This window comes from Cololabis saira, chromosome 10 (genome assembly GCF_033807715.1).
Source record: "Cololabis saira isolate AMF1-May2022 chromosome 10, fColSai1.1, whole genome shotgun sequence".
Lineage (NCBI taxonomy): Eukaryota > Metazoa > Chordata > Actinopteri > Beloniformes > Belonidae > Cololabis > Cololabis saira.
In genome coordinates, this window is record NC_084596.1 from 13,836,836 (window position 1) to 13,863,310 (window position 26,475).

Here is a 26,475-nt window from a genome sequence, read left to right on the forward strand (position 1 = left end):
TCTTGCATCGCAAAAGAAAAGGCTGAAATCTTACTGCAGCAGAAATCTTTTTTTAAATAAAGAAAACGTAAAAATGTTTCCATAGCTTTTGACAGTTGGTATTTGATATTAAGAAGCAAACTGAATACTGCTGAGTCATTCACTGGAAGGGAATTCATGAGCTGCTTCTATACCAATGGTGAAGGTGTTTTATTATACTTTTATGTTTTATGTTTTTTTATAACTGGAACCAATAAAATAGGGCATAACATATGAAAAAAAAAAATTTCTGGCTAGGCACAGAAAGGTGGAGGGTTCGTACTCGTGATGGGACGTGTTTTCTGGGGTAGCATTGGAAGGAGGGCGCTCTGTGTTTCTTTGTGTTTGGTTTTTTACTGCTCAAATAGCATCATCATCCAGAAATGTTTTAGACAAATTTGAAAATTTGAATTTTAAAACACCTGTGCAAAACCTCCTTTTATCATCTCAAAAACATCTCCAAACTCCGCCCCACTTTAACCCTGTCAGATGCAGAGAAGCTCGTCCACGCATTCATCTCCTCTAGACTGGACTACTGTAACTCACTCTTCACTGGGATCACTGGCTAATGGAAATATGAGCACATGACACCCGTTCTCCTTTCACTCCACTGGCTCCCTGTGTCAACCCGGATTGAATACAAAGTCCTACTCCTCACCCATAAGTGCATAAATGGATAAGCACCTCCGTACTTACAAGAACTCATTACTCCCCAAACCTCTACCCGGACCCTCAGATCTACTAACTGGTAGCTCCTCCGGGTTCCCAACACCAAGCTCCGCACCATGGGCTCAGAAGCGTCGCTTATGGAACCGTCTCCCTGACCATCTAAGGGCAGAACAGGCACTGGACTCTTTTAAGACTGGCCTAAAAACCTTTTTATTCAGGAAGGTGCTTTTGAGTGGAGTTTTATGTCTTATTATTAGGGCCCGAGCACTCACAGTGCGAAGGCCCTATTGTATCTGTGGGAATTTTTTTTTTTTTTTCCTCGTTTTTATTTTTCCGACGAAAAGGGCCTTTTTGCCCCCCTAAACATGCCCCAAAAGTCACCAAATCTTGCATGCAAGCCAAGCCTGATGAAAAATTATATATTTAATGGTTTGCATTAATGGGCGTGGCCTAATGGCTCAACAGCGCCCCCTAGAAAACTTCGTGCCTCAAGCCCCACCATGTGGTTTGACGTAAATGCACGAAAATAGGTACACACCTGTATCATGTCGCAACTTAAAGAAAAGTCTCATGGCGCCATAGCCGAAACCGAACAGGAAGTCGGCCATTTTGAATTAATCGTGTCATTTTGGCGCAATTTATGCCACTTCTTCGTCTGTTTCTTCGTCCGAACCGTAACGTGCACCCAGGTGTGTTATACATCAAAATGTGCGTCTCGATCCTGCGACGATGCACATTACTTTTCTCAGTCAAAAGCGTTACCGTGGCGACGATCGATGTCAAAAAGTGTGCCCCCCCTTCATCTGATTGGTCCATATTTGATATTTCCTACTTTTTGCCGTAACTTTTGAATGGTTTGACATAAAGACTCGTGGGTGGTGTCATCGGACTCGATTTTGAGTACTTGACCTTCATTGGCATTAATTAGCCCCGCCCCTTCTTCTGATTGGTCGATATGTGATAGTTCCTCCTTTCTGCCATAACTATTGAATGGTTTGACATAGAGAGTCGTGGCTGGTGTCATCCGCTAAATGTCCAGTTCATCGCTGCTTGCAGCTTTAATTATTATTATTATTAAATTACCACAGAGTACAGGAGCTCCCCTATCAACTCTGTCTTTAGGGCTCTGTTCATAGCAGCAGGTTTTAAGGAGCAGGGCCAGCCAACCCCCTCTCCTGCAGGGATGTGTGTCTAAAGGCGGACCTCAGAAATGTGATGGGTCAGCTGGGTAATTGTATTTCCCTCTAGTGAGAGAGATGGAGCAGATTTACAATAATAATAGTAGTAATAATTAAATTAATGAATTCAATAATTCAACAGCAATTTCAAGAATAAAGAAATTACAGTTCATTAAAGAAGTAAGCAAAAGAAAGCCAGAAAAGAACCCACACTGCCAACTAGAGGTTGGTGGTGTAATTACAGAGCCATGCAGACAGCAACGCAGAAGTATGAACACTAATGACGGCATAATAACCTTTGTGCGTAGCTGCCTAAGCAGGAGTTAGTGTTGCAACTACCCACCGCCCACTTCAGAGGTACAGCAAAATCTTTAAAAACTTAAACTGGGTTGAAACTGTGTGATTTTTATTCTGATCTGGGTCAGAGGTGTCACAGTCCCCTGCATCCTGTTTTCAAATTCTGATGGTCCACAGTGAGAAGCTACTTTTATTAGAGTTGCTAGTCTTTTCATACTGCCAAACATGTATTGAAGGCCAATACATCACACCTGGACTGGCATTGTCCTCACCTCCTCTAGGGATGTATCTGAGATTCCAAAGCTGCTTAAACCCATATCACCAAGTGTCTCTTCCAGCTCTCTAAAAAGACTGGCGTAGGCTCGATGTTTGAAGCCTTTGTTGGGGAGCAGATAGGTCAGCTCCTGTCCAATCATCTCAATCAGCTTGGCCTCGGGGACGTGGTGGTGGATGAGACCAGTGATGTTTTCTACATCCCCTGGGAAGAGGACAGAAGATAAGATATTTATCATCTAAAGAAGGGCAAAGTCTTCCTAAAATAGAAGAAACCGAGGCAAGAACAAAAGAAGAAAAACTGCTTGAAATGCAGAAAAATGAAGAAAAATGAAAAAAAAACAAAAAACAAAGAGTGCATTATTCTCGCAGTACAATGCATGAGCAAATTTGTGCTGGAACATTTTCGTGGAGCTGCATCTTAAGTAAGGCATCCTCAGGCAGCGCAAGAGGAGAAGGCTTGTGGTTCAATATCACCGCTAAATTATTAATGGGAGAAAAGTCAGGCGCTCTATTTAAGTCTGTTGTACAACTTAGATACTTGGGCGAATGATATCACTTCCAACAAGTGCAAGCTGACGATGTTGCTCACATATATCTGACAGGTGACAAATCAAAGGGGGAAAAAAATATGAACTGTCTTTTCTCAAACAAAGTTTAGCTTCTGCTTGGGAAGAAGAAAGAATACGCTTTTTTATCAGTGGACATGCTGCTACGTTGATTTAGCTGTACCGAACACCGCCTATAGCATACTTATGAAAAAGTAACAGTCAGCAGTGGCAGTAGCTATTCTCTTATTTGGAAATGTTCATTTGTCTGATTTTGCAACTGCAACCTTGTCAACTCAGGTGTGACGACAGTAAATCTGAGTTCTTAGTTATACAACAAAATATCTCTCTAGGTTGGTGGAAAACTGGATTAGAGTCGCTCTATTGTGATCGATTTTGTTTTTAAAAGTGTACGCTTTTGATCACATCATGATTGTTTTTGTTTCTTCAAACCATCGTGGGATTGTATCATAAAAACTGTACTTGATAGTACAAATGTTTGGTTTTCACACCTAATACTAATAAAAGTACTGAAATCAATTCTGACAATAGCTTTAAAACTCAGTGACACCAACTAAACGATTTCAGCAGCAGGAATCTCCATATTATTCAAAGCAAAGACAGAAAAAGCACGTATTTCAGCTTTTCTTCCAATTATAATTTAATGTATAACAAAGTATTATTCTTGCTCTTACGCTTTTCATTCAATATAAACTGTCAAGAGTGCGAGTCTATTATATCTTGTGAATTGTACAGTTATGGCAAATACTTTCTCATTCATGCTAATATACTGTCATATAGGACTAACAACATCGTCAATCATCGCCATCGTCCATCCTGCTGATCAGGCACCAACAAGGAATTAATTCTCCTCAGTTAGCTTCTTGCTAAGTAATTTCTTTTTCTTTTTGTGTGAACTCTCATGTTGATTATTTCCTTTCTTCTTGATGTGGCAAAACAACTTTACGCCTAATCCTAATTCTCTTCTACTTAATCAGCAGCAGAGGTAAAGACAAAACAAAATGCTTTCTCGACCGTAAATTCAATTTAAAACAAATCAGCAGTGAGATGGAAGATAAAAGAGCAAATAAAAGCGGTGCAGGAGGCAGGTGAAGGACTATCGCGTACACGCTTACCGTCCATGACTCTGTCCAGCTGCTGGTACTGGTTGTGAGACTGGTCTTTGTATCCGGTGCAGATGGAGCAGGAGCAGGAGCAGTCCGAGTCGCAGTCGCATTCATTCTGGAGGAAATACATATCAGGGGAAAACTTGTGATGATGTCAAAAAGATATACTTGTGTTCAGCGCTTCTTCAGTTTCTACAGGTGAAGCAGGGGCTTGTTGATTTTTAGGCAAGGCAAGTTTATTTGTATAGCACAATTCAACCCAAGGTAATTCAAAGGGATTTACATCAACATTACAGCGGCATGACACAGTAAATAACAAATAAAATGATAAGAAAAGAGGGTCAAATAATAAAAAGCACAAGTTGTTAAAAAGTAAGTGCAGTAGAGTACAGCAGGTAAGTATTTAATTTAAGAGTACGCTTCAGTAAACTAATGTTTTTAGGCCTGATTTAAAGGAGCTGACAGTTGGAGCAGACCTCAGGTCTACAGGAAGTTTGTTCCACCGGTGAGCAGAGGTGTCAAGTAACGAAGTACAAATACTTCGTTACCTTACTTAAGTAGAAATTTTGGTTATCTATACTTCCCTGGAGTAATTATTTTTCAGACGACTATTTACTTTTACTCCTTACATTTTAAAAACAGCCTCGTTACTCTATTTCATTTCGGCCTTTAATAAAAACTATCCAGTTAAATTGCTCCATCCGGATAGAGTGAATTTGGTTGTGGTTGTTTCAGATGTTCTTGTCCAGTTTTGTTCTTACATCCGTTCCCTCAGATTCCTGCAACTAAACTTGGATGTACATTCCAATAAAGGTTAGGATAAATGATAACATGCCTCTGAAGTTTGACTTTTTGCATCATTACAATACTTATAGGCAACTAGTCATCATATCTCCTGCTCTCTGAAACACATGTTAATGCTCAATAGTACACACAGTACTCGAGTTGAGGGGGGATGAGGGGGGATGGCATCCCCCCTGAAATAAAAACGGTCAAAATCATCCCCCCTGTAAAACTGCCACCCCCCCTTTCCATCCCTTATGTTATTTCATCAATGAATGTGGTTTTACTGCTATTTCAACATTTAGAGTCATCACCAGAAAAATAACACCAGAAAAATAACTTATTTGACAATTTTCACCTGTTTCAAGTAAATTTTCACTTGAAATAAGTAGAAAAAATCTGCCAATGGGACAAGATTTATCTTCTCATTACAAGCAATAAAATCTTGTTCCACATGCAGATTTTTCTACTTATTTTAAGTAAAAATCTACTTGAAACAGGTGAAAATTGTTGTTTTTTCCAGTTATGAGTCTTGTTTTAAGTGTAATGAGATTTTTTTTACTAAAATGAGACATTTTCACTAGAAATAAAACAAATATTCTTGTTAAGATTTTGAGTTTTTGCAGTGATCCATTTTATTTATCCTGTGAAGGACAGATGTATATTGATAAGTTCAGAAAACTGTTTTTTATTGTTGTGTTTTGATGTATTTGATGTAAGCCCAGTGGATATTTAAAGCTTACAGAAGGCTGCAGAATTGGGGGCTATTATTTGTAATATATTATATTATTTGTAATATATTATTTGTAATCAGCACAAATTATCTGTCCCCATATGATAAAATCCACCATCCCCCCTGATTTTTTTTTACAACTCGAGTACTGAGTACACATATATGATTCTTTAATATATTTACATTATACTAAGATGCATTCATTTTCAATGGCTTTTGTTATTAGTGGCCTTTTCCCCCTTACATTACTTTTACTTTTATACTTTAAGTAGTTTTGAAACCAGTACTTTTATACTTTTACTTGAGTAAAAAACTTGAGTTGATACTTCAACTTCTACAGGAGTATTTTTAAACTCTAGTATCTATACTTCTACCTGAGTAATGAATGTGGATACTTTTGACACCTCTGCCGGTCAGGAGCAGAATAACTGAACGCTGCCTCACCTTGCTTGGTTCTGGTTCTTGGGAACCACAACAAACCAGATCTAGATGAACCTCAGGGGTCTGGGAGCTTCATAGGAACTAACAGATCAAGCATGTATTTTGGTCCAAGACCATTCAGGTCTTTGTAGACCAGCAGTAAGATTTTAAACTCTATCCTTTGACTCACTGGAAGCCAGTGTAGTGATTTCATGACCGGTGTAATGTGGTCCAGTTTCCTGGTGTTTGTAAGGACTCTGGCAGCAGTGTTCTGGATCAGCTGCAGCTGCCTGATTGATTTCTTGTTAAGGCCTGTCAGGTCTGAGTCAATAATCACACCAAGATTTCTGGCTAATAAAAGAGCATTTAGAATAAAAGCTGAAGCTCACCTCCCGTTTCTTGAGGTCCTTCATGCGGCGTACGAGTGTTAGATAGAAGCCGACGCCGAAGCAGTTTTTGAGGAAAAGCGGCGACCCGCAGCAGAACAGCTGTCCCTTGGAGATGATGGCGATGCGGTCGCTCAGCAGGTCGGCCTCGTCCATGTGGTGAGTGGACAGAATCACCGTGCGGCCTGCACAAGGAGCAAAGTTCTGTTAAAGTCCTGTTGAAAATGATGACATTTCAGCTCTACAAACTATGTAGTGGTGGAATTAACCTTAACTTTTACCAACAGATACCACTAGGGTTGCCACCTTTAAAAACTAGAAATAAGGGACGCCCCATTTCAGCAGCGCAGGCACCAGAAAAAGGGACATCCCCAAAACTTCTAAAATACATAGAAATGTATTTATTTTATATCAAAAAACAAAATGCTTTGATATAAAGTGCTTTAATAGCATTGAACTTGCATGACTGTACAGACAGCCAACCATATAGCAACTGATACAGGTAAATAGATACAGGTGAAGTTCGGAAAATTAGAATATGGTGTAAAAGTTAATTTATGTTCAACTTAAAAGGGGAAACTCATATATTACCTGTCTCATTACATGCAAAGCAAGATATTTTAAGCCTTTATTTGTTATAATTTTGATGATTGAATTGTTTATTGATTTCATAATATATTCTAATTTTTTTAATTTTATATTTGGGGTTTTCATAAACTGTGAGCCATAATCACCAAAACTATAACAAATAAAGGCTTGAAATATCTCACTTTGTATGTAGTGGGAAATACCATATTGGCCCGAATATTTGCATTGAAATAAGACTGAAAAAGTGGGGTTCGTCTTACATTAGGGGTCTAGATATTATACCCATTTACAACGCTAGATGGCGCCAGATATCTTTAAAGCGAATGCTGAAAAATTGAGAAACGTAGCAATAATCTGGAGAAAAGTGGGTGGAAGATCGGCAGATAAACCAGCAGCTGAGGAGAAGTTATGATGCAAACTTCAAGATGATGATTTGAATGAGGCAAAATAACATGCTTTTTCTCTTGAATATGTTGTTATAATCATTTGTTTCATATGTACTGTAATTATTTTCTGTCTGTTTTCAAACTTGAGTCTTGAAAAAGAGGGGGTCGTCTTATAATCAGGGTCGTCTTATATTTGGGCCAATACGGTAATATATTTGTTTCACATTAAGTTGAATTTACTACAAATGAAGTTTTGAAATATATTCAAATTTTACAACCTTCACCTGTAGGCCTATATTATGACATAAATAAATAAGAGAATAATACGGGTCTGTATTGGTTCAATACGGAACGCAACTTTTAATTCCCAATTACCACTGATATTATAGTTGCACAAGATGTAGTTTTATTCTGCAGTTCTGCGGAACAAGGCAAACCCAGACCAAAAAATGTAGCTGCTGCAGCCACATCTTTACCTGCTCTGTATTTCAGCAGGAGGTCCCAGATGGATCTTCTGGAATAAGGGTCCACTCCAGAAGTTGGCTCATCCAGAATGACCACCTTGGACCCTCCAACAAACGCCATGGCAACCGACAGCTTCCTCTGCATGCCACCTGTGATGTGAATGACGTAGAGGTTTAAAACAGACCCAGATAAATGACCGTTGTGCTCCCTCTTTCACACACGGAGGGAAACAAGCCACCAACCTGAGAGGTTTTGGGCCTCGTCGTCTCGTTTGTTAGGCAGCCCCAGATCCACCAGCATGTCTTCCACCTCCCTCTTTGCCTCCTCTTCAGTTCGACCCTTCAGCAGCGAGTAGAAGAGGATGTGCTCCTCCACTGTGAGACTGGAGGACAGACAGAGCAGCAGAAATGAAAAAGTTCACAAGAAATGTTGTTTTTAATGTTTCAATACTTCAGAAACTGCTGACTGATCTTAAAGCAAGTAAATTCGTTTTTAACGATTCCTGCTCTTCGTTTTACAACTGACTTTACAACTACATCACTAAGTTTTAGCCAACAACTTTTTACTAACAAAATACATTAAGCCAGCGGTGTCAAACTCATTTTGCTTGGCGGATTTGACCATTTCTTTTCTCGCACGCTCAAAATAACGAAAACGGTGCAAATTTTCTTTTTCTAATTCTTTTTTTTTTTTACTATTGTTATCTAATCCAATATCAGTTTAGTTAATTTTAAAGGAAATATGCACTTTGTTTACACTCTAACTATGTAAAATATATTTCTTCAGGATCTTTTCTTGAAATTTCTCGTTTTTTTTCAAATTATATAAAATACTTTTAATATAATTTTACAAAGATAAACAGAAACAAGTATGTTTTTTTTATATTTCCCTTTTTTATAGGAAATTTAATTAAAAGCAAAATCTTTCTTATTACATCCGAGAGTGTTTCTTTGTAATTTAAAGATTTTTCCAGTACAATTAAGTGTATTTATTTTTAAAAATTGGCGCGGATATTTACGCCAGTGTGCCGAAAAAGTCAGCACTTCTGTTTTAACTGTTTTACTTTGTCACTATCCTCGTATTCAAAACTGAAATTCTCCGATTAAATATCTTCTATCATCTTTTTTAGCAGTGATACTTTTCCTGCGAAAATATATAATAGTAGTCGGTTAATAAAAATAAACGACCGTCTACAAAGAAATAAAATCGGCAAATGCATTCTAGAAAACTAAAAAAATTTCAAAAACTGCTCTATTTGTGGAATAACGATGGATTTGTAGAAGAAATATATTATCGGATATGCTGCGATTCATGGCAATTATTTATGCCTTCCTTTTTAGTAAATTAACATTTCGGTTTTTTGCGTGCCTTCTCGCGGGCCGCATGAAAATCTCTCTCGATCCGCATGCGGCCCACGGGGCGCACATTTGACACCCCTGCATTAAGCAGAAGTTTATCTCTTCCTTATTTGAGTATATAAGTTTGAAAGCATTTGTGGGAACCGGTCATTCGTTTTAAATGACACAGCAGTCAGTAAAGCCGCTCACTGATTGAAGAGGATGTTGTATTGAGGGCACATTCCCATAGACGTGCGGATGGTGTCTATATCAGTTCTGATGTCTCTTCCGTTGACGTAGGCCGTGCCAGAGGTGGGGGGGTAAAGACCCGTCAGGATGGACCTAAATTGAAAAATTAAGAAGAAGTGAAGTAACAGTAAACAGTTGCCACTTTCACTCAGTTTAAATGTGAGATACAGAAAATGCCAGTTTCTATCAGGTCTAATAAAATCTGACGTAAAGACCGAGCAACTAATTCTTGCCAGGAGCTGCTGAAATATCTGGAGGCTGCAATAAAAGCCGTGCCGTAGTTAAAACATTGCATCAGTATTGACATGGCAAATGAATTCTTCCACAGACTTAATTTTAGATGACTGTACAGTTTTTAAAACTCTTTCAGATGTTTCTGACCTGTGTCCCCTTTTATCCCACTTATAAACATAATAACTTACAGATTCAGATTCAGATTACTTTTATTTGCCATTTGTGTTAAACACATAGGAATTTGTCACGGTGGTAACAGTGTGCGCATTCAGTATATTATTTTCACATATAAATAACAGACACATACAGTAACACCACAATGGGAGTAAACAAAAAATAAAGTGCAGGCATATACAATAAGTTATAGTCCAGTATTAGTTTTTTAAATTTCTTAAATCAATCTACAGGACTGTCTCAGAAAAAGTTCTTTATTTTCTGTAAAGCAATTAAAAAAAACTAAAATGTCATACATTCTGGATTCATTACAAATCAACTGAAATATTGCAAGCCTTTTATTATTTTAATATTGCTGATTATGGTTTACAGTTTAAGATTAAGATGCCCAGAATATTCAAATTTTTTTTAATAGGATATTTGAGTTTTCTTAAGCTGTAAGCCATGATCAACAATATTAAAATAATAAAAGGCTTGCAATATTTCAGTTGATTTGTAATGAATCCAGAATATGACATTTTTGTTTTTGTAATTGCATTACAGAAAATCACAATATTCCAATTTTCTGAGAAAGTCCTGTATCTATGAAATTGCATTTCTGCTTACATGGTTGTGGTTTTTCCAGCCCCGTTGTGCCCTAAGAAGGATGTGATCTGTCCCTCGTAGAAATTGATTGTTAGGCAGTTGACAGCCGGACGAGAGCTTCCATGAAACACCTTGACCAGATCCTGAATCTGCACCCCCAACACCAGGCCCTCTGGGTTGGGCTCAAAGAACAGCTGGTCTGCATGAGAGGAGACAGAGAGGATGATGAGGATGATGGAAAGATCAGATACCATCTATGACGAGTAATGCTCAATCATTCAGAAACACTTGTCTTTGGTTTGTTTAGAACAGGGGTCGGCAACCCGCGGCTCTAGAGCCGCATGCGGTGGCTCCTGGAGCTTTTTCAAAAATGTTTTACCTTTTTTTCCTTTTTTTCTTTTTTTTCTTTTTTTCCTTTTTTTCTTCTCTTTTATTATTTTTTCTCTTTTTTTTCCTTCTTTTTTCCTTTTTTTCTCTATTTTTCTTCCTTTTTCCTTTCCTTTTTAATCTCGACATTTCAACTTTTTCTCTAAATTTTGACTTTTTTCTTGACATTTTAACTTTTTTTCTCGACATTTTGACTTTTTTCTCTACATTTCGATTTTTTTCACAAAATCTTGACTATTTCCTCGACATTTCGACTTTTTTCTCGACATTTCGACTTTTTTCACAAAAGTTTGACTATTTCCTTGACATTTCGACTTTTTTCTCAACATTTCAACTTTTTTCTCTACATTTCAACTTTTTTCTCAACATTTCAACTTTTTTCTCGAAGTGCATAATGAAAATAAAAAATCTTCCACCAGTTCTAACTAATATAGAAACATGCAGCATGTGTTGCCTTCATTCTAAGGTTTATACAAGACTTCATTTTTTGCGGCTCCAGACATATTTGTTTTTTGTGTTTTTGGTCCAATACGGCTCTTTCCTCATTTTGGGTTGCCGACCCCTGGTTTAGAAACATATTTTCACCAATAACTATCAGCCATATGTTTAGTCATCATGACCACAGGGGTTTTGGGTGAACTTCAGTGACAGTCAGGTCTTTATTTTATTTTTATTGATTTAGCCTTTATTTAACTAGGTTATTCTCATTGAGAGGGGGTCTCTTTTACAAGGGAGACCTGGCCAAGATAGCAGCAACATAGTTACAGAATTAAAAGATAAAAAACAAACAAACAAATAAATGAATTACATAAAGACATAATTCATTAAAACACTTGCATACAGACAGTCTGAACTCCACTGTTTTCATCTTTGTTTGTAAATGTCTCTGACAGACTGAAGTTAGACAATTGGTTGAACAGTCCGGCATTAAAAAGCTTTGGCGTGACCTCTGTCGTGTGAATGACCTTGCTGCTTTGACCCACAAGTACATATAGAGGGGAGGTTGTTTTTCACGATATTCTCTTGATAATTTTGAGATTTTGATTCTAATCATTTAAAAAAAAGTGTCCAGTGTAATTTTCCTTTATAGGCGTGGAGGAAGACACTTGTTCAGCCTCCTGCCCGGTCACCCTCGTCTTCTCTTCCATCTTTACTTTCTTGTGTCTCTTAGTTGCCTCTGCCATAATGTCTACCGTAACAACTTCCGAATACTGGTATTGTTCTGTAACGGCATGTAGTTTTAAGATATTTTCACACAATACGGGGATTTTCACTTACCGGTAATTTATTGAAATAGCTTATTTTTAGAGATGTGTGGGCAAACTAGCTGAGCTTTTACCAAGCAGTGTTGGGCAGTAGCGTCACTACAGTAGCGAACGTTTGTAGTTTAACTACATTTTTCAGTAGCTTGGTGGTAGCGTCAGTGTTTTCTGAATCAAGTAACTTCTCAGTAGTTAAGCTCTTTTATTGATCATTTAGCGCGGTAGCGTCCACACAAGCTACATTTCCAAAATAATTTCTGATGCTCAAACTAGCTGGAGATTTCTGTTACGGACTGAAATAAAACTGTCACTGCTACCACACAGAGGCATAAGGCATGTAACTTTGCCACCTGCAGGCGAGCACTTGATGAGAGATGGCAGAGGGGGGAGATTTAACTGCGGAGTCGCCGTGGCCATATCTCAAATATGAGTGTAACTGAAACAACAGACAGAAATTACGTGTTCAGGTGCTTATTGTTCAACCCAAAGAAGAGGCTGCTCTCAACTTCCAGGACCTCGAAAACGAACTTAAGAACGCACATTCAGGTAATCTAACACAATGATTGCCAACAAAGCTAACCATCACTTTCCAGTCTGCTAACACGAACCTACTAGCAACTTACCAACAACAGCTAACACCAAGAAAGCTACAATTTTGAAATATATAAATTGCTAAAAGGTGCAAATAACTACCAAAAAAATGGTTCAAAGTTCGTCCAATTTAGTAAAATGCTTGGATGTAGTTGCACTAGTTACTTTCATTTTGCTGTAGCTTAGCCCGCTACATTTCTGAAGGTAATAGCTTTGATGTAAGCTTAATTTAATGTTAGAGTAACTACTAGCTTAGCTCACACACTACACTTTCCAAGTAGCTTGCCCAACACATTACCAAGTTCTGCTACTGTACCGGTAGCAAAAAGACCAAACTGTATCCTATGTTATTTTGAGTTTTTGCCGCTATAAGTGATGAGAGACCATAAGAGGTACATTTCACTTCAAAATAATCAATATTTCCTTCAGATGAAAATGAAACTGATATTTAACATTATAAAACAACCATATGGGGGGCCGCTCGGTGGCGCAGTGAGTTAAGCAAGTGGCTCATACAGGACTGTCTCAGAAAATTAGAATATTGTGATAAAGTCCTTTATTTTCTTTAATGCAAAAATGTCATACATTCTGGATTCATTACAAATCAACTGAAATATTGCAAGCCTTTTATTATTTTAATATTGCTGATCATGGCTTACAGCTTAAGAAAACTCAAATATCCTATCTCAGAAAATTAGAATATTCTGGGAATCTTAATTTTAAACTGTAAGCCATGATCAGCAATATAAAAATAATAAAAGGCTTGCAATATTTCAGTTGATTTGTAATGAATCCAGAATGTATGACATTTTTGTTTTTCTAATTGCATTACAGAAAATAAAGAACTTTATCACAATATTCTAATTTTCTGAGACAGTCCTGTATACTGAGGCTACAGTCCTCCTGCAGTGGTCACAGGTTCAAATCCCGGCCTGTGCACCTTTGCTGCATGTCATCCCCATTCTCTCTCTCTACCCCCCTTCTGTCTGCAACTTGACTAAAGGGCCACTAGAGTCCAAAAAAATCTTAAAAAAAACCCCCAACCATATGGGTGTTGCTTTAGAGATTTGAAATGAAACTAAATGAATTATGTCCTTAATTTGTTTACCAATTCATGAGCAACATAAAGAGTCCACATCAGTGAAGTGAACATGTTGTCGTCCTTATTATCCTTTTTTTTTTTTTCGATTTGTATGCAAATGCACTTGCAGAAACTGTGACCGTGACTATCCATGGTTTCCAGAAGCAGCATACTAACTATTCCTGGAAAACACTGCCTGCATTTTTGCACAATGGCCATATTTGGTCCATCCAAACACCTGCTGTTCATCTACGGTTTCCAAGTCTCTCCCTCAGACCATTAACTCGCTGCCATAATGCAGCTGTGATCTTTCCCTGTTCGTCCACCAGATGGCGGCAGAGTCTTCACATCCGGTCTAGTTCCTGACATGCATTCACGTCCTCACCTTCCATCCCAGGGTCTTGACCCTGCTGCTCCTGCTTTGGACTGTCCTCTTGTTGTTTCAGGAGCTCCTTTTCTCTCTCCATCTGTTCTCTCTTGCTTTGGTGCTTGCAGATTTTCCTGCTGGCTGAGCCGTTACAGGTGTATGTCTCTGGCGTGCCTCTCTCTTCCATGTCCTTCTCGTGGTTCTCAGGCTCAGGTTTCTCAGGATCTGGACGGGACGTATAAATGCAAATTTAGTTTAGTTTAGTTTAGTTTATTTAGCACATAACATAAAAAAATAACATTACACAAATAAGTGCAGTTAAAAGAAACTGTGCAGGGAGGAGCGAGCAAGCCAGTAGGCTTATGACGAGCCCCCACCTAATAACAGTTAACAAAATAGTTATGAGGATACAAAATCATAAAAATAAAAATAAATAATATATCATAAAAATTTCATGCAGAACATGAATGAAAATAAAATTAAAAGAAATAATAAAAAAAAATAAAAGAAAAAAATTACTGTAGACATGATCATGAAAATATGATGATTATGCTGAACAAATGGCAACACAGAATATGAAGTGCAAAAGAACATTAACAGTGGGAAAAGCAAGAGCTTTCTTGACTACATTGTTGAATTAAATGCTCTCTTGAGCGACTTTTGAAAATGGATAGAGACCTACAATTGTTAGCAATCTGGTACCAACTATTCCAGACTTTGACACCTCTAAACCTAAACAAAAATTGGCTTCTAGATTCCAGACATTTAGGCGGATGTAGGGCGAGGGCCTGCCGTGTTGAGTAGGAATGAAATTGAGAGTTTGTAGCGAAGTATGACCTAAAGTGCTCAGGAACATTTCCTTCTGAGGAAAATATCTTGTAAAGAAAAATGCATATTTGGTAACTGTTGATGTCATAAATAGTAAGGATCTGTAGATTTTTAAATAAAGGAGCAGCAGTAGCATCCCAGACAGATCGAGATGCAAGTCTTACAAAACGGTTCTGGAGAATTAAGATTTTATGGAGAGTAGTTGTAAATGTACTCCCCCAAACAATATTGCAATATGAAAGGTGAGGATAGATTAGACTGTAATAAAGAGTAAGTAGACACTGCTTAGTATCTACGAGTCTACGAGTGTCTATGAGGATATTTATGTTTTTGTTATAACAAAAGTGTATCAGTTTAATGAGGAACTATCAAAAACTATCAACATTCAACGGAGTACTGGAATAAAGAGAATCAAATGGTCACTTGAAAAAGTAGTAACCTTTCTAGCGGCACGAAAGACCTTTTCAACTGCTGAAACTTTTAATCATAAGATGCCTTCTTGCTCATACATTCAGATCACAAACCTCCAGTCATGATATTCCTCGAATGACTAACCTGGATCAGCCGTCTCTGCGTGTAACGGTGTCGACCTCTGCCAGTAGGATGGCTGAAGTGGGAAGTAGAACGGCCGTCCAATGCCGTACTGTCCTTTTTAGAGTAAACATTTGCTTCATTATTTAGTGTGATTTGAAAAAGAGAATACAGGCTTAATCTAAACCATATTCATAGGCCAACCTGGGAACACATTATCCAGATACCAGGCCAGGAAGCCGTAGAGGACAGCGTCAAACATCATCATGAAGATAGAGGTGAGGAAGGAGTAAGTGTCTTTCTCTAACGGACTGGTCTGGATGTTGCTCCACTGCAGACCCAGACCCTGCTCCTCATACCGGGACAGGTACTCGGTTCCAAAGCCGAAGGCCACCGGAGACAGCAGGCTCTGGAGTTTCAGAGGGGATGAACAAAGTGACCATATGCAAACACATTCATCATGACAGTAGGGGTTCTACATGTTTAAATTACACTGCACAAGCTAATGATTGTATTTGAGCACTGTTTTTTACGACGGAGTATTAGGGCCAAACTAAGACAAAAAATTACGAGAATAAAGTCATAATATAATGAGAATAAAGTCGTAAAATTACGAGAATAAAGTCATAATGTTGCGGGAATAAAGTCGTAATATTATGAAAATAAGGTTGTAATATTACGAGAATAAAGTCGTAACATTACGAGAATAAAGTCGTAACGTTACGAGAATAAAGTCGTAATGTTACAAGAATAAAGTCGTAACGTTACGAGAATAAAGTCGTAATATTACAAGAATAAAGTCGTAATATTACGAGAATAAAGTCGTAATATTACAAGAATAAAGTCGTAACATTACGAGAATAAAGTCGTAACATTACGAGAATAAAGTCGTAACATTACGAGAATAAAGTCGTAACATTACGAGAATAAAGTTGTAACATTACGAGAATAAAGTTGTAATTTATGAGAATAAAGTCGTAATATTACAAGAATAAAGTGTTAATTTATGAGAACTCTAACAGGAAGAGCATCTTCTCCCTGTGTTAAAATGTTAAATATTGAGCATCTTGTGAAGTTATATTTATATATTTATAATATATTTAATATTACGACTTTATTCTCGTAATATTACAACTTTAGTCTCAAAATATTACGACTTTATTCTCGTAACATTATGACTTTATTCTCGTAATTTTACGACTTTATTCTCATATTATTATGACTTTATTTTCGTAATTTCAATTAGTTGTTTTTAGTCAGTGCAATACTCCTAAATAAATAAATAAAAGATAGATGAATAGATAAATCGTACAGCGGCCAGCTTGATGTTCTTGGTGATGCGGTCCTGCCAGGCGAAACAGAGGATGTGGGGCAAGTAGAGGGTGAAGTAGATGATGCCGCTGCAGGCAGCTGCCAGGTTGGCCTTGCTGAAGAACACGCTCATCAGGAAACATTGCATGATGGTAGTCACGGTAAAAGTCAGCAGGAAGAAGAAAACAACAATGGGGTTGCTGTAATTCAACACCTTCCCACCCTGAGAGGGAAATAAAAGCACATAAGGAGGATTAACTTCAGAGGTGTCAAGTAACGAAGTACAAATACTTCGTTACCTTACTTAATTAGAAATTTTGGTTATCTATACTTCACTGGAGTAATTATTTTTCAGACGACTTTTTACTTTTACTCCTTAAATTTTCACGCAATTATCTGTACTTTTTACTCCTTACATTTTAAAAACAGCCTTGTTACTCTATTTCATTTCGGCCTTTAAAAAAAAACTATACAGTTAAATTGCTCCATCCGGATAGAGTGAATTTGGTTGTGGTTGTTTCAGATGTTCTTGTCCAGTTTTGTTCTTACATCCGTTCCCTCAGATTCCTGCAATTAAACTTTGATGTACATTCCAATAAAGGTTAGGATAAATGATAACATGCCTCTGAAGTTTGACTTTTTGCACCATTACAATACTTATAGGCAACTAGTCATCATATCTCCTGCTCTCTGAAACACATGTTAATGCTCAATAGTACACATATATGGTTCTTTAATATATTTGCATTATACTAAGATGCATTCATTTTCAATGGCTTTTGTCCTTAATGGCTTTTTTCCCCCTTACATTACTTTTATACTTTAAGTAGTTTTGAAACCAGTACTTTTATACTTTTACTTGAGTAAAAAACTTGAGTTGATACTTCAACTTCTACAGGAGTATTTTTAAACTCTCGTATCTATACTTCTACCTGAGTAATGAATGTGAATACTTTTGACACCTCTTTGAAAACTGATTCCCACTTACATACACAGCCAGTGGAAGCCCTTGGTGTCGTTTTCCAAATCCTCCACTAGAGGGCAACATTACCCCCTACCAAACACAAACCCCCCTCCAACGACACTTAACCCTTATTTAACTTCCAGCAAGCTCCCTCTCTCATCTTTTCCCCTCTGCTGTCCCTGTTGCCTCACCATGATGATGGCGGTCAGCAGGGCTGTGCTGGCGGTCATCATTACGAAGCTGTCGATGAACCACGTGTACCAAATGACTCCGTTCTCCACCCCCATGGCCTTGAGCGTCTCTTTGAGCCGCAGCTCCTTCTCCAGCACGATGCTCTTCACAGTCATGGAGACGGTAAAGATCCAAGCCAGCACCATGAACATGGGGAAGCAGCGGTTCAGAGTAATCATAAAGCTGGAGAAGATGGAGAGAAATGAGACGGGATCCTCGTTATTTTGGGACAAAAACACAACATGAAATAACCTTTTGCAGGGGTCACCAATCCTGGTCCTTGAAGGCCGGTGTCCTGCATGTTTTACATGTTTCGCTGCTTCATTGCACCGTGATAAAAGTGACTGTGTCGTTAAGAGAATTGTGCAGACCTCAATGACAAGCTGATGACGATGATTAATTAGAATCAGGTGTGTTAACCCTTGTGCTGTTTTTGGGTCAAGGAAGGAGGAAGGGAAGAAGGAAGAAAAGAAGGAAGGAAGGGAGGAAAGAAGGAAGGAAGGAAGGAAGGAAAGAAGGAAGGAAGGGAAAAATAAGGAAAGAAGGGAGAAAAGAAGGAAGGAAGGAAGGAAGGAAGGAAGGAAGGAAGGAAGGAAGGAAGGAAGGAAGGAAGGAAGGAAGGAAGGAAGGAAGGAAGGAAGGAAGGAAGGAAGGAAGTGAAAAAAGAAGGAAGGAAGGGAGGAAGTGAAAAAAGAAGGAAGGAAGGAAGGAAAGAGGAAGGAAGAAGGAAGGAAGGAAGGAAGGGAAAAAAGAAGGAAGGAAGGAAGGAAGGAAGGAAGGAAGGAAGGAAGGAAGGAAGGAAGGAAGGAAGGAAGGAAGGAAGGAAGGAAGGAAGGAAGGAAGGAAGGAAGGAAGGAAGGAAGGAAGGAAGGAAGGAAGGGAAAAGGAAGGAAGGAAGGGAAAAGGAAGGAAGGGAGGAAAGAAGGGAAACAAGAAGGAAGGAAGGAAGGAAGGAAGGGAAACAAGAAGGAAGGAAGGAAGGAAGGGAGGAAAGAAGGAAGGAAGGGAGAAAAGAAGGAAGGAAGTGAGAAAAGAAGGAAGGAAGTGAGAAAAGAAGGAAGGAAGGAAAGAAGGAAGGAAGGAAGGGAGAAAGAAAAGATGGAAGGAAGGGAGAAAAGAAGGAAGGTAGGGAGAAAAGAAGGAAGGAAGAAAAGATGGAAGGAAGGGAGGAAGGGAAAAAGGAAGGAAGGAAAAGAGGAAAGAAGGGAGGAAAGAAGGAAGGGAAAAAATAAGGAAGGAAGGGAGGAAAGACAGAAGGAAGGAAGGAAGGAAGGAAGGAAGGAAGGAAGGAAGGAAGGGAAAACAAGGAAGGAAGGAAGGAAGGAAGGAAGGAAGGAAGGAAGGAAGGAAGGAAGGAAGGAAGGAAGGAAGGAAGGAAGGAAGGAAGGAAGGAAGGAAGGAAAGAGGAAGGAGAGAGCAGGAGGAAAGGAGGACAGGAGAATTAGGTCATTTTGACCCAAAGACAGTACAGGGTTAAAGCAGAGAAAACTCTAAAACATGCAGGACACCGGCCCTCGAGGACCAGGATTGGTGACCCCTGCTTTACAGTGAAGAGGGGCATATAAAAGCAACATCAGACTTCTACAATTATTATTAGGCTCATTTATAAACCAGCTTTTGTGCAATGGAATCCTTTTAAAAGGAGTTATAATCCAATAAAAACTCAGAGGGTAGTGACTTCAGTACGTGTACCTTCATTATCCTCCCTACAAGTTCATCTCCATATGTTCATTTACCGCATCCATGCTGGAAAATATTATACACGGATGCAGAGACTTCATTAAAAAAATGCTAATTTTATCCAGACAGAGCATGAAGATCAGTAAGGAGAATGTGGGAAACACCAACCGTCTTGTTTACCGCTGGTTTATTTACAGTCACTGAAGACCAATTACACTTCAATGAAGTGTTATCTAATGTAAACAAACTCGCTGCAAGTGAGATCTTTGAAGATTATTTTTCACTCTCGTGTCTCAGGAGACATTCAAAAGAACGTTTTTTAAATGTTGTGCATACTACTGCATTTAACTTGTTTTATTAACTCTTTTAAATTTAATTTGCAGCTCTGGCATTCATTGCCTGTATCCATTAAAATAAACAGGGATTCATTTCATTCTCATAGCAGTAAGGATAATAAATCATGCTGGGTATCTTGATCACACCAATCCTCTATTTCTTAAATTACAGACTTTGAAATTTGTGGACCTAGGGAAAGTTAGAACAGCAATAATAATGTTCAAAGCAAGAAATAATACACTGCCTGAAAACATTCAAAAAATGTTTCAAGCTAAAGAAGGACAATATATTCTAAGAGGAAAATTACATTTTAAACAACCATGTGTATGCACTACTCTTAAAACCATGTGCATATCAGTCTGTGGGGGAACTTTGTGGAATGGTCTGGATGATGAAATCAAACATAGCACTAACTCTATACAGTTTAAAAACACATACAAAGCAATTCTTGACAAGTATAAAAATGAGGACCTCTAAAGAAAGTAATTTACCTTACATACCTTTGATTATTATTTTGTTCATTGTGGATGGATTATATACGATACAAATATAACTGCCTGCATTCAAGGCTGTTCGTGGATCATTGTAGAGGTGACTGGGAGATTGGAATCTTGAATTTAGGATATTGTAGGAGACCGGTTCAATTATGATTATAATTACTGATATTGCTTATTGGTTGTTTGTGTTGTATTTATTTTTTGTTATTTTGTCTTTTCCTTCTTTTCTTTTCTTTTCTTTCTTTTCTTTTCTTTTAATTTTATTAAATTTTTATAGGTTATATATGATATGATATTGTACGACGGAGTATTAGGGCCAAACAAAAAAACAAAAAAAGGAAATTACGAGAATAAAGTCATAATGTAATGAGAATAAAGTCGTAAAATTATGAGAATAAAGTCATAATATTACGAGAATAAAGTCGTAATATTACGAGAATAAAGTTGTAATATATTATAAATATATAAATATAACTTCACAAGATGCTCAATATTCTTCATTTTAACACAGGGAGAAGATGCTCTTCCTGTTAGAGTTCTCATAAATTACCACTTTATTTTCATAATATTATGACTTTATTCTCATAAATTACCACTTTATTCATTACGACTTTATTCTCGTAATGTCACAACTTTATTCTCTGAATTTTACGACTTTATTCTCGTAATATTACGACTTTATTCTCATAATATTACGACTTTATTCTCATAATATTACGACTTTATTCTCGCAACATTACAACTTTATTCTCGTAATGTTACAACTTTATTCTCGCAACATTACGACTTTATTCTCGTAATTTTACGACTTTATTCTCGTAATATTACGACTTTATTCTATTACGACTTTATTCTCACAACATCACGACTTTATTCTCGTAATTTTACGACTTTATTCTCATTATATTATGACTTTATTCTCGTAATTTCCAAATTTTTTTTGTCTTAGTTTGGCCCTAATACTCCGTCGTAATATTGTGAGGAAGGGACAGGACTAAATAAGCGTTCTGCTTCCTCCTGTTCCCTCTCCAACACATTGTTTTGCTGTGTGTTTTATTTTTGAATGAGACTGTCAAATTGTTCTGCTTTTTTTATATTTTGATGCTTTTAATTTGATTGGGTTTTGTTGTGTTCGAGACAAAGCCAACAATAAAAAAAATAAATAAATTCTGCTTCCTCTGCAGCTCCACTCACAGGTCGTCCACATAGCAAGGGTATGGCATCTGCTGGACGTAGACCCCGAGCGGCCAGTCGTTGCCCGTGTGAAGCTTGATGATCCCGTGTTCGATCATGTCCTGCAGGTAAGCGAAGCCACCCCAGATGTACCGCTGGTCCTCCACGGGGTCTGCTCGGGGCCCGGGGTCCCAGTACCTGCAGGACCACACGAAGGAGGAAATGACGGATCATTTCTAACTCATTCACCCCTCAAAGAGTTACACAGACGAGCAGTACTCGAGTTGTAAAAAAAAATCAGGGGGGATGGTGGACAGATAATTTGTGCTGATTACAAATAATATAATATATTACAAATAATAGCACTGACCAAAACACCTGCAGAAATACTGCAGGAGTAAAATGTTAAATTCAGTTAAATGCAGCCTTCTGTAAGCTTTAAATATCCACTGGGCTTACATCAAATACATCAAAACACAAAAATAAAAAACAGTTTTCTGAACTTATCAATATGACTCTGTCCTTCACAGGATAAGTAAAAAAAAAACTGCAAAAACTTAAAATCCTAACAAGAATATCTGTCTTATTTCTAGGTAAAATCAGAGGTGTCAAGTAGCGAAGTACAAATACTTTGTTACCTTTCTTAAGTAGAAATTTTGGTTATCTATACTTCACTGGAGTAATTATTTTTCAGACGACTTTTTACTTTTACTCCTTACATTTTCACACAATTATCTGTACTTTTTACTCCTTACATTTTAAAAACAGCCTTGTTACTCTATTTCATTTCGGCCTTTAAAAAAAACTATCCAGTTAAATTGCTCCATCCGGATAGAGTGAATTTGGTTGTGGTTGTTTCAGATGTTCTTGTCCAGTTTTGTTCTTACATCCGTTCCCTCAGATTCCTGCAACTAAACTTGGATGTACATTCCAATTAAGGTTAGGATAAATGATAACATGCCTCTGAAGTTTGACTTTTTGCACCATTACAAATACTTATATGCAACTAGTCATCATATCTGCTGCTCTCTGAAACACATGTTAATGCTCAATAGTACACATATATGCTTCTTTAATATATCTGCATTATACTAAGATGCATTCATTTTCAATGGCTTTTGTCCTTAATGGCTTTTTCCCCCCTTACATTACTTTTACTTTTATACTTTAAGTAGTTTTGAAACCAGTACTTTTATACTTTTACTTGAGTAAAAGACTTGAGTTGATACTTCAATCTACAGTATTTTTAAACTCTAGTATCTATACTTCTACCTGAGTAATGAATGTCAATACTTTTGACACCTTGGTTAAAATGTCTCATTTTAGTAAAAAAAAACTCATTACAGTTAAAACAAGACTCATCACTGGAAAAAAACAACAATTTTCATTTTGAAATAAGTAGAAAAATCTGCCAGTGGAACAAGATTTTTTTGCTTGTAATGAGAAGATAAATCTTGTCCCACTGGCAGATTTTTCTACTTATTTCAAGTGAAAATTTACTTGAAACAGGTGAAAATTGTCAAATAAGTTATTTTGTGATGACTCTAAATGTTGAAATAGCAGTAAAACCACATTAATTGCTGAAATGACATAAGGGATGGAAAGGGGGGATGGCAGTTTTACAGGGGGGGATGATTTTGACCGTTTATATTTCAGGGGGGATGCCACCCCCCCTCATCCCCCCTCAACTCCAGTACTGCAGACGAGTGATTTAATCTACTGTATGTGGTTCTGCTGAATTAAATAAACCCAACCATGCTCTTGATTTAAGTTCTTGTAACGATAAAACATCTTGAAGGCAGAACCTCTTAAGCCGTATACACCACATGTACATTGCCCCACTTAAGCGGATGAGTCTGCCTCATAGCTCTGTTACAATCTGATTATTTAATTGTATAGAGGCAGCGCTCCCACCGGGTCCATTACAGCCTGTTGGTGTGGCTGTAAACAGCTAAAAGCGCTTGTGCGCACCAGAAGCTATTGACATACTGTCTGTTTATGAACGGGAGATCAAAGAGAAAGGAAAATGCATGTAAGTGGCGCGCATGGGAGGATTAAAGAGCAGGTAATTAGTTAATGTGGAACCACCAATAAACTTGGGAGGACCCCGTGAAGCCAGCAGGAGAGGATTTTACCTTTTTTTCTGAGGCATGTGACAAATCCATATAAAGTGTCTAATTAATGTGGCAGTAACAAAATAAAAATAGTAAAAAGGTAGGCGTTCAAGGGTATTTGCAGGTTTAAACCTTACCCACCTCCTTCCAATACGCTGCACATGTAAACCAGTCTGTTAAAGTTCAATCTAAAAGAAAGATATCTTTTTCTTTTGTGTCATTCCTCCAATTTTACTGTAATTATGACTTATTTTATGATAAAAAGGAGCAGAAATCTCAGTGGAAGTCTTAAATCAAGAGTGTTTTTTGTTTAATTTAAGGTAAAAGTTATCATATAGTTAATGAGCCACAAAGGTGGAGTAAGACCCTGTCCCAGTACTCCCACTACCCCTAGTTTTCAGCCCTACCCCTAAATTTTGCGCGTTCCCGTGAGGGTAGTGGTGTCCCAATTCCTCTTTTCACCTAGGGGTAGTGAAGAAAAGTAGTGTAGTGGCTATGAATGTGTCCCTACGGATTGAGGGTTTTCGGTTGCACCCTAGGTGAACCAGAAAAATTTCCCAGAATGCTTTTCGTCGTCATTTGCGGACTGAATAAAAAAAAAAAACATAGCGGACATTTCTTATTTTTTAGTGAATAAAATCAATATTTTGAGTTACTTTCTGCATAAAAATGCGTTTTGATTACATTTCTAGCGAGAAATATATATTTTACTTTCATAATATTCACTCAGTGAATGTACATAATCACTCGTTTGCCCGTTGTTGCAAAGTCTTTTTCAAACCTCGCCAGAATAAAGGCTGATTTATGGTTCCGCGTTACACCAACGCAGAGCCTACGGCGTAGGTTACGTGGCGACGCGCGCCGTACGCCGTACCCTACGCCGTAGGCTCTGCGTCGATTTAACGCAGAACCATAAATCAGCTCCGGAGCCGGCAGGAAGGCAGAAATCCCGAAATTTTCTGAGCAAATTTCTTAACAGGCGTAGCTACAACTGTTAGATTTCATCTATTAAACCAACATTTATCTTCCTAAATGATTTATTTCAGCCAGAGGTAATTCTCCACAGAGCTGCAGGTTTCTCCCCAGGACGACGGCGCAGGTTGACCTGGCGATCACGTCTGTACGTGAGCTGCTGCTGCTGCTGCTGCGCCCCGGGGCCGGCGGCACTTATCATCGCCGAAAACATCAGATCAAATTTCCTAACAGGCATTATTTGGATAAACTGAGCCCAGGTTGGGGATCTTAACGGTTACTTTTACGCCTGAAAAAATATTAAAACTTAATAAAGTAGCATATTAACATCGCTACAGCTGAAATTAAAACAGCTTTTGGCTCTCAGCTTCCTGATTTTAGGGGTGGTGCTGAAAGTAGGAGTAGTGGGAGTATTGGGACAGGGCCCTGGGAAGATTTCAAGTGCCCTAAAATCTGTGGCTTCTTTATTAGGGGTAGTGAGGGAGGGGTAGTGGTAGAAAGTAGGGGGTGTATTGGGATTGGCCCTATCTGTCCGGAAAAGGCTCCACCCAAAACAATTGTTACTAACCGGTCTTTAATCTTGTTGGTCCGCTCTACTGCATCGATGTCCATGCGGATCTTGTAGTTGACATGCGGGGGAACCGATGTGGTCCAGGGGTACATGTCCATGAAGACCAAGCCCGCCCAATACTTGTTCTCCTCCAGCAGGTACAACGCCTGATGGATCATCTGGGTCTCGTCCGCGGAGGCAACAAACTTGTCCAGGTTAATGCACTGGAAACAGACGGGGAGAAAAGACATCTGTGGGTTTGGTGGCCTCATTTCCAAGTTTGTTAGACTGGGCAGATATAGTATTCAGACAGCAGGAAAACACTTTTTTTTTTATTATCAGCTTTTTTTTACATCTACTTTGGGTTAATTGGGCCTTTTTTAAGCAGTGATGAAGGGTTTAGATGTGGGCACATAAACCGTCACAGTCACACAGTAATGAAACAATCAAGGAGATTTTACACTTGAAGTTAAGACGGTTACAAATGTAATGAATTACAACCATTGTTTTAGATAATCCCTTAATCATCAGAGACTAAAAAAATATTTTAATAAGAATATGCAACCCTGAAGCAGAATAAGTTGGAACAATATGGAAAATGCAAAAAAAATAAAAACATGTGTTACAGGCAGTATAAACCTGAGATTTTTCATAGTTTGTCATTTCAAGGGTGTAAATTGTATTCATCCACCTATTTTTGCAACGAATTCAGTGTCTGAATCAGTGAACAATGATAGTTAAAACAGGGGATTTTAATGATAATAATATCCTAAATCAGTATCCAAGACTGGAGCAAAGATGGATTGCGCTTTGCCAAAAAATATGGGACAAAATCATTCAAGTGCCTTAAAACGATATTGGAAGGGACAGAGATATTTCTCCTTTTATAGTACATAATATCACTGAAAGGGTCAAGATATCTGGGATAATTAAAGTGGTGTCATGTAAAAAAGTAAAATCACATGCTGCACACATTCTGCATGCTGCTAAAACAAACTTAAAGCATTTTAGGAAATAAAAGCTGGAACTCTTCATTGATTGGTATCCTCAATGCAGGATCTTTATTAAAAGATTGGAAGTATATTGACAGATAAAGTGAAGTTAACGGGAAAAGAAAGGCGAACTAGCTCGGGTTCATACCATTTGCAAA

General features: G+C 38.0%; 1 protein-coding gene across 2 annotated transcripts in view; it reads right to left on the reverse strand.

Annotated features, from left to right (window-relative positions):
* Positions 1-26,475, reverse strand: part of LOC133452439 (retinal-specific phospholipid-transporting ATPase ABCA4-like) — a 94,633-nt gene that overhangs the window by 26,225 nt on the left and 41,933 nt on the right. For both annotated transcript variants that reach the window (XM_061731743.1, XM_061731742.1), the window contains exons 13-26: positions 25,344-25,549; positions 21,711-21,887; positions 17,964-18,186; positions 16,810-17,031; positions 15,702-15,906; positions 15,522-15,614; positions 14,157-14,363; positions 10,472-10,649; positions 9,419-9,550; positions 8,114-8,253; positions 7,883-8,020; positions 6,436-6,617; positions 4,120-4,225; positions 2,435-2,640 (exon numbers count right to left, since the gene is read on the reverse strand). In XM_061731743.1, the coding sequence (XP_061587727.1) occupies positions 2,435-2,640; positions 4,120-4,225; positions 6,436-6,617; positions 7,883-8,020; positions 8,114-8,253; positions 9,419-9,550; positions 10,472-10,649; positions 14,157-14,363; positions 15,522-15,614; positions 15,702-15,906; positions 16,810-17,031; positions 17,964-18,186; positions 21,711-21,887; positions 25,344-25,549 (2,415 nt within the window). The remainder of the gene's footprint in view (positions 1-2,434; positions 2,641-4,119; positions 4,226-6,435; positions 6,618-7,882; positions 8,021-8,113; positions 8,254-9,418; positions 9,551-10,471; positions 10,650-14,156; positions 14,364-15,521; positions 15,615-15,701; positions 15,907-16,809; positions 17,032-17,963; positions 18,187-21,710; positions 21,888-25,343; positions 25,550-26,475) is intronic.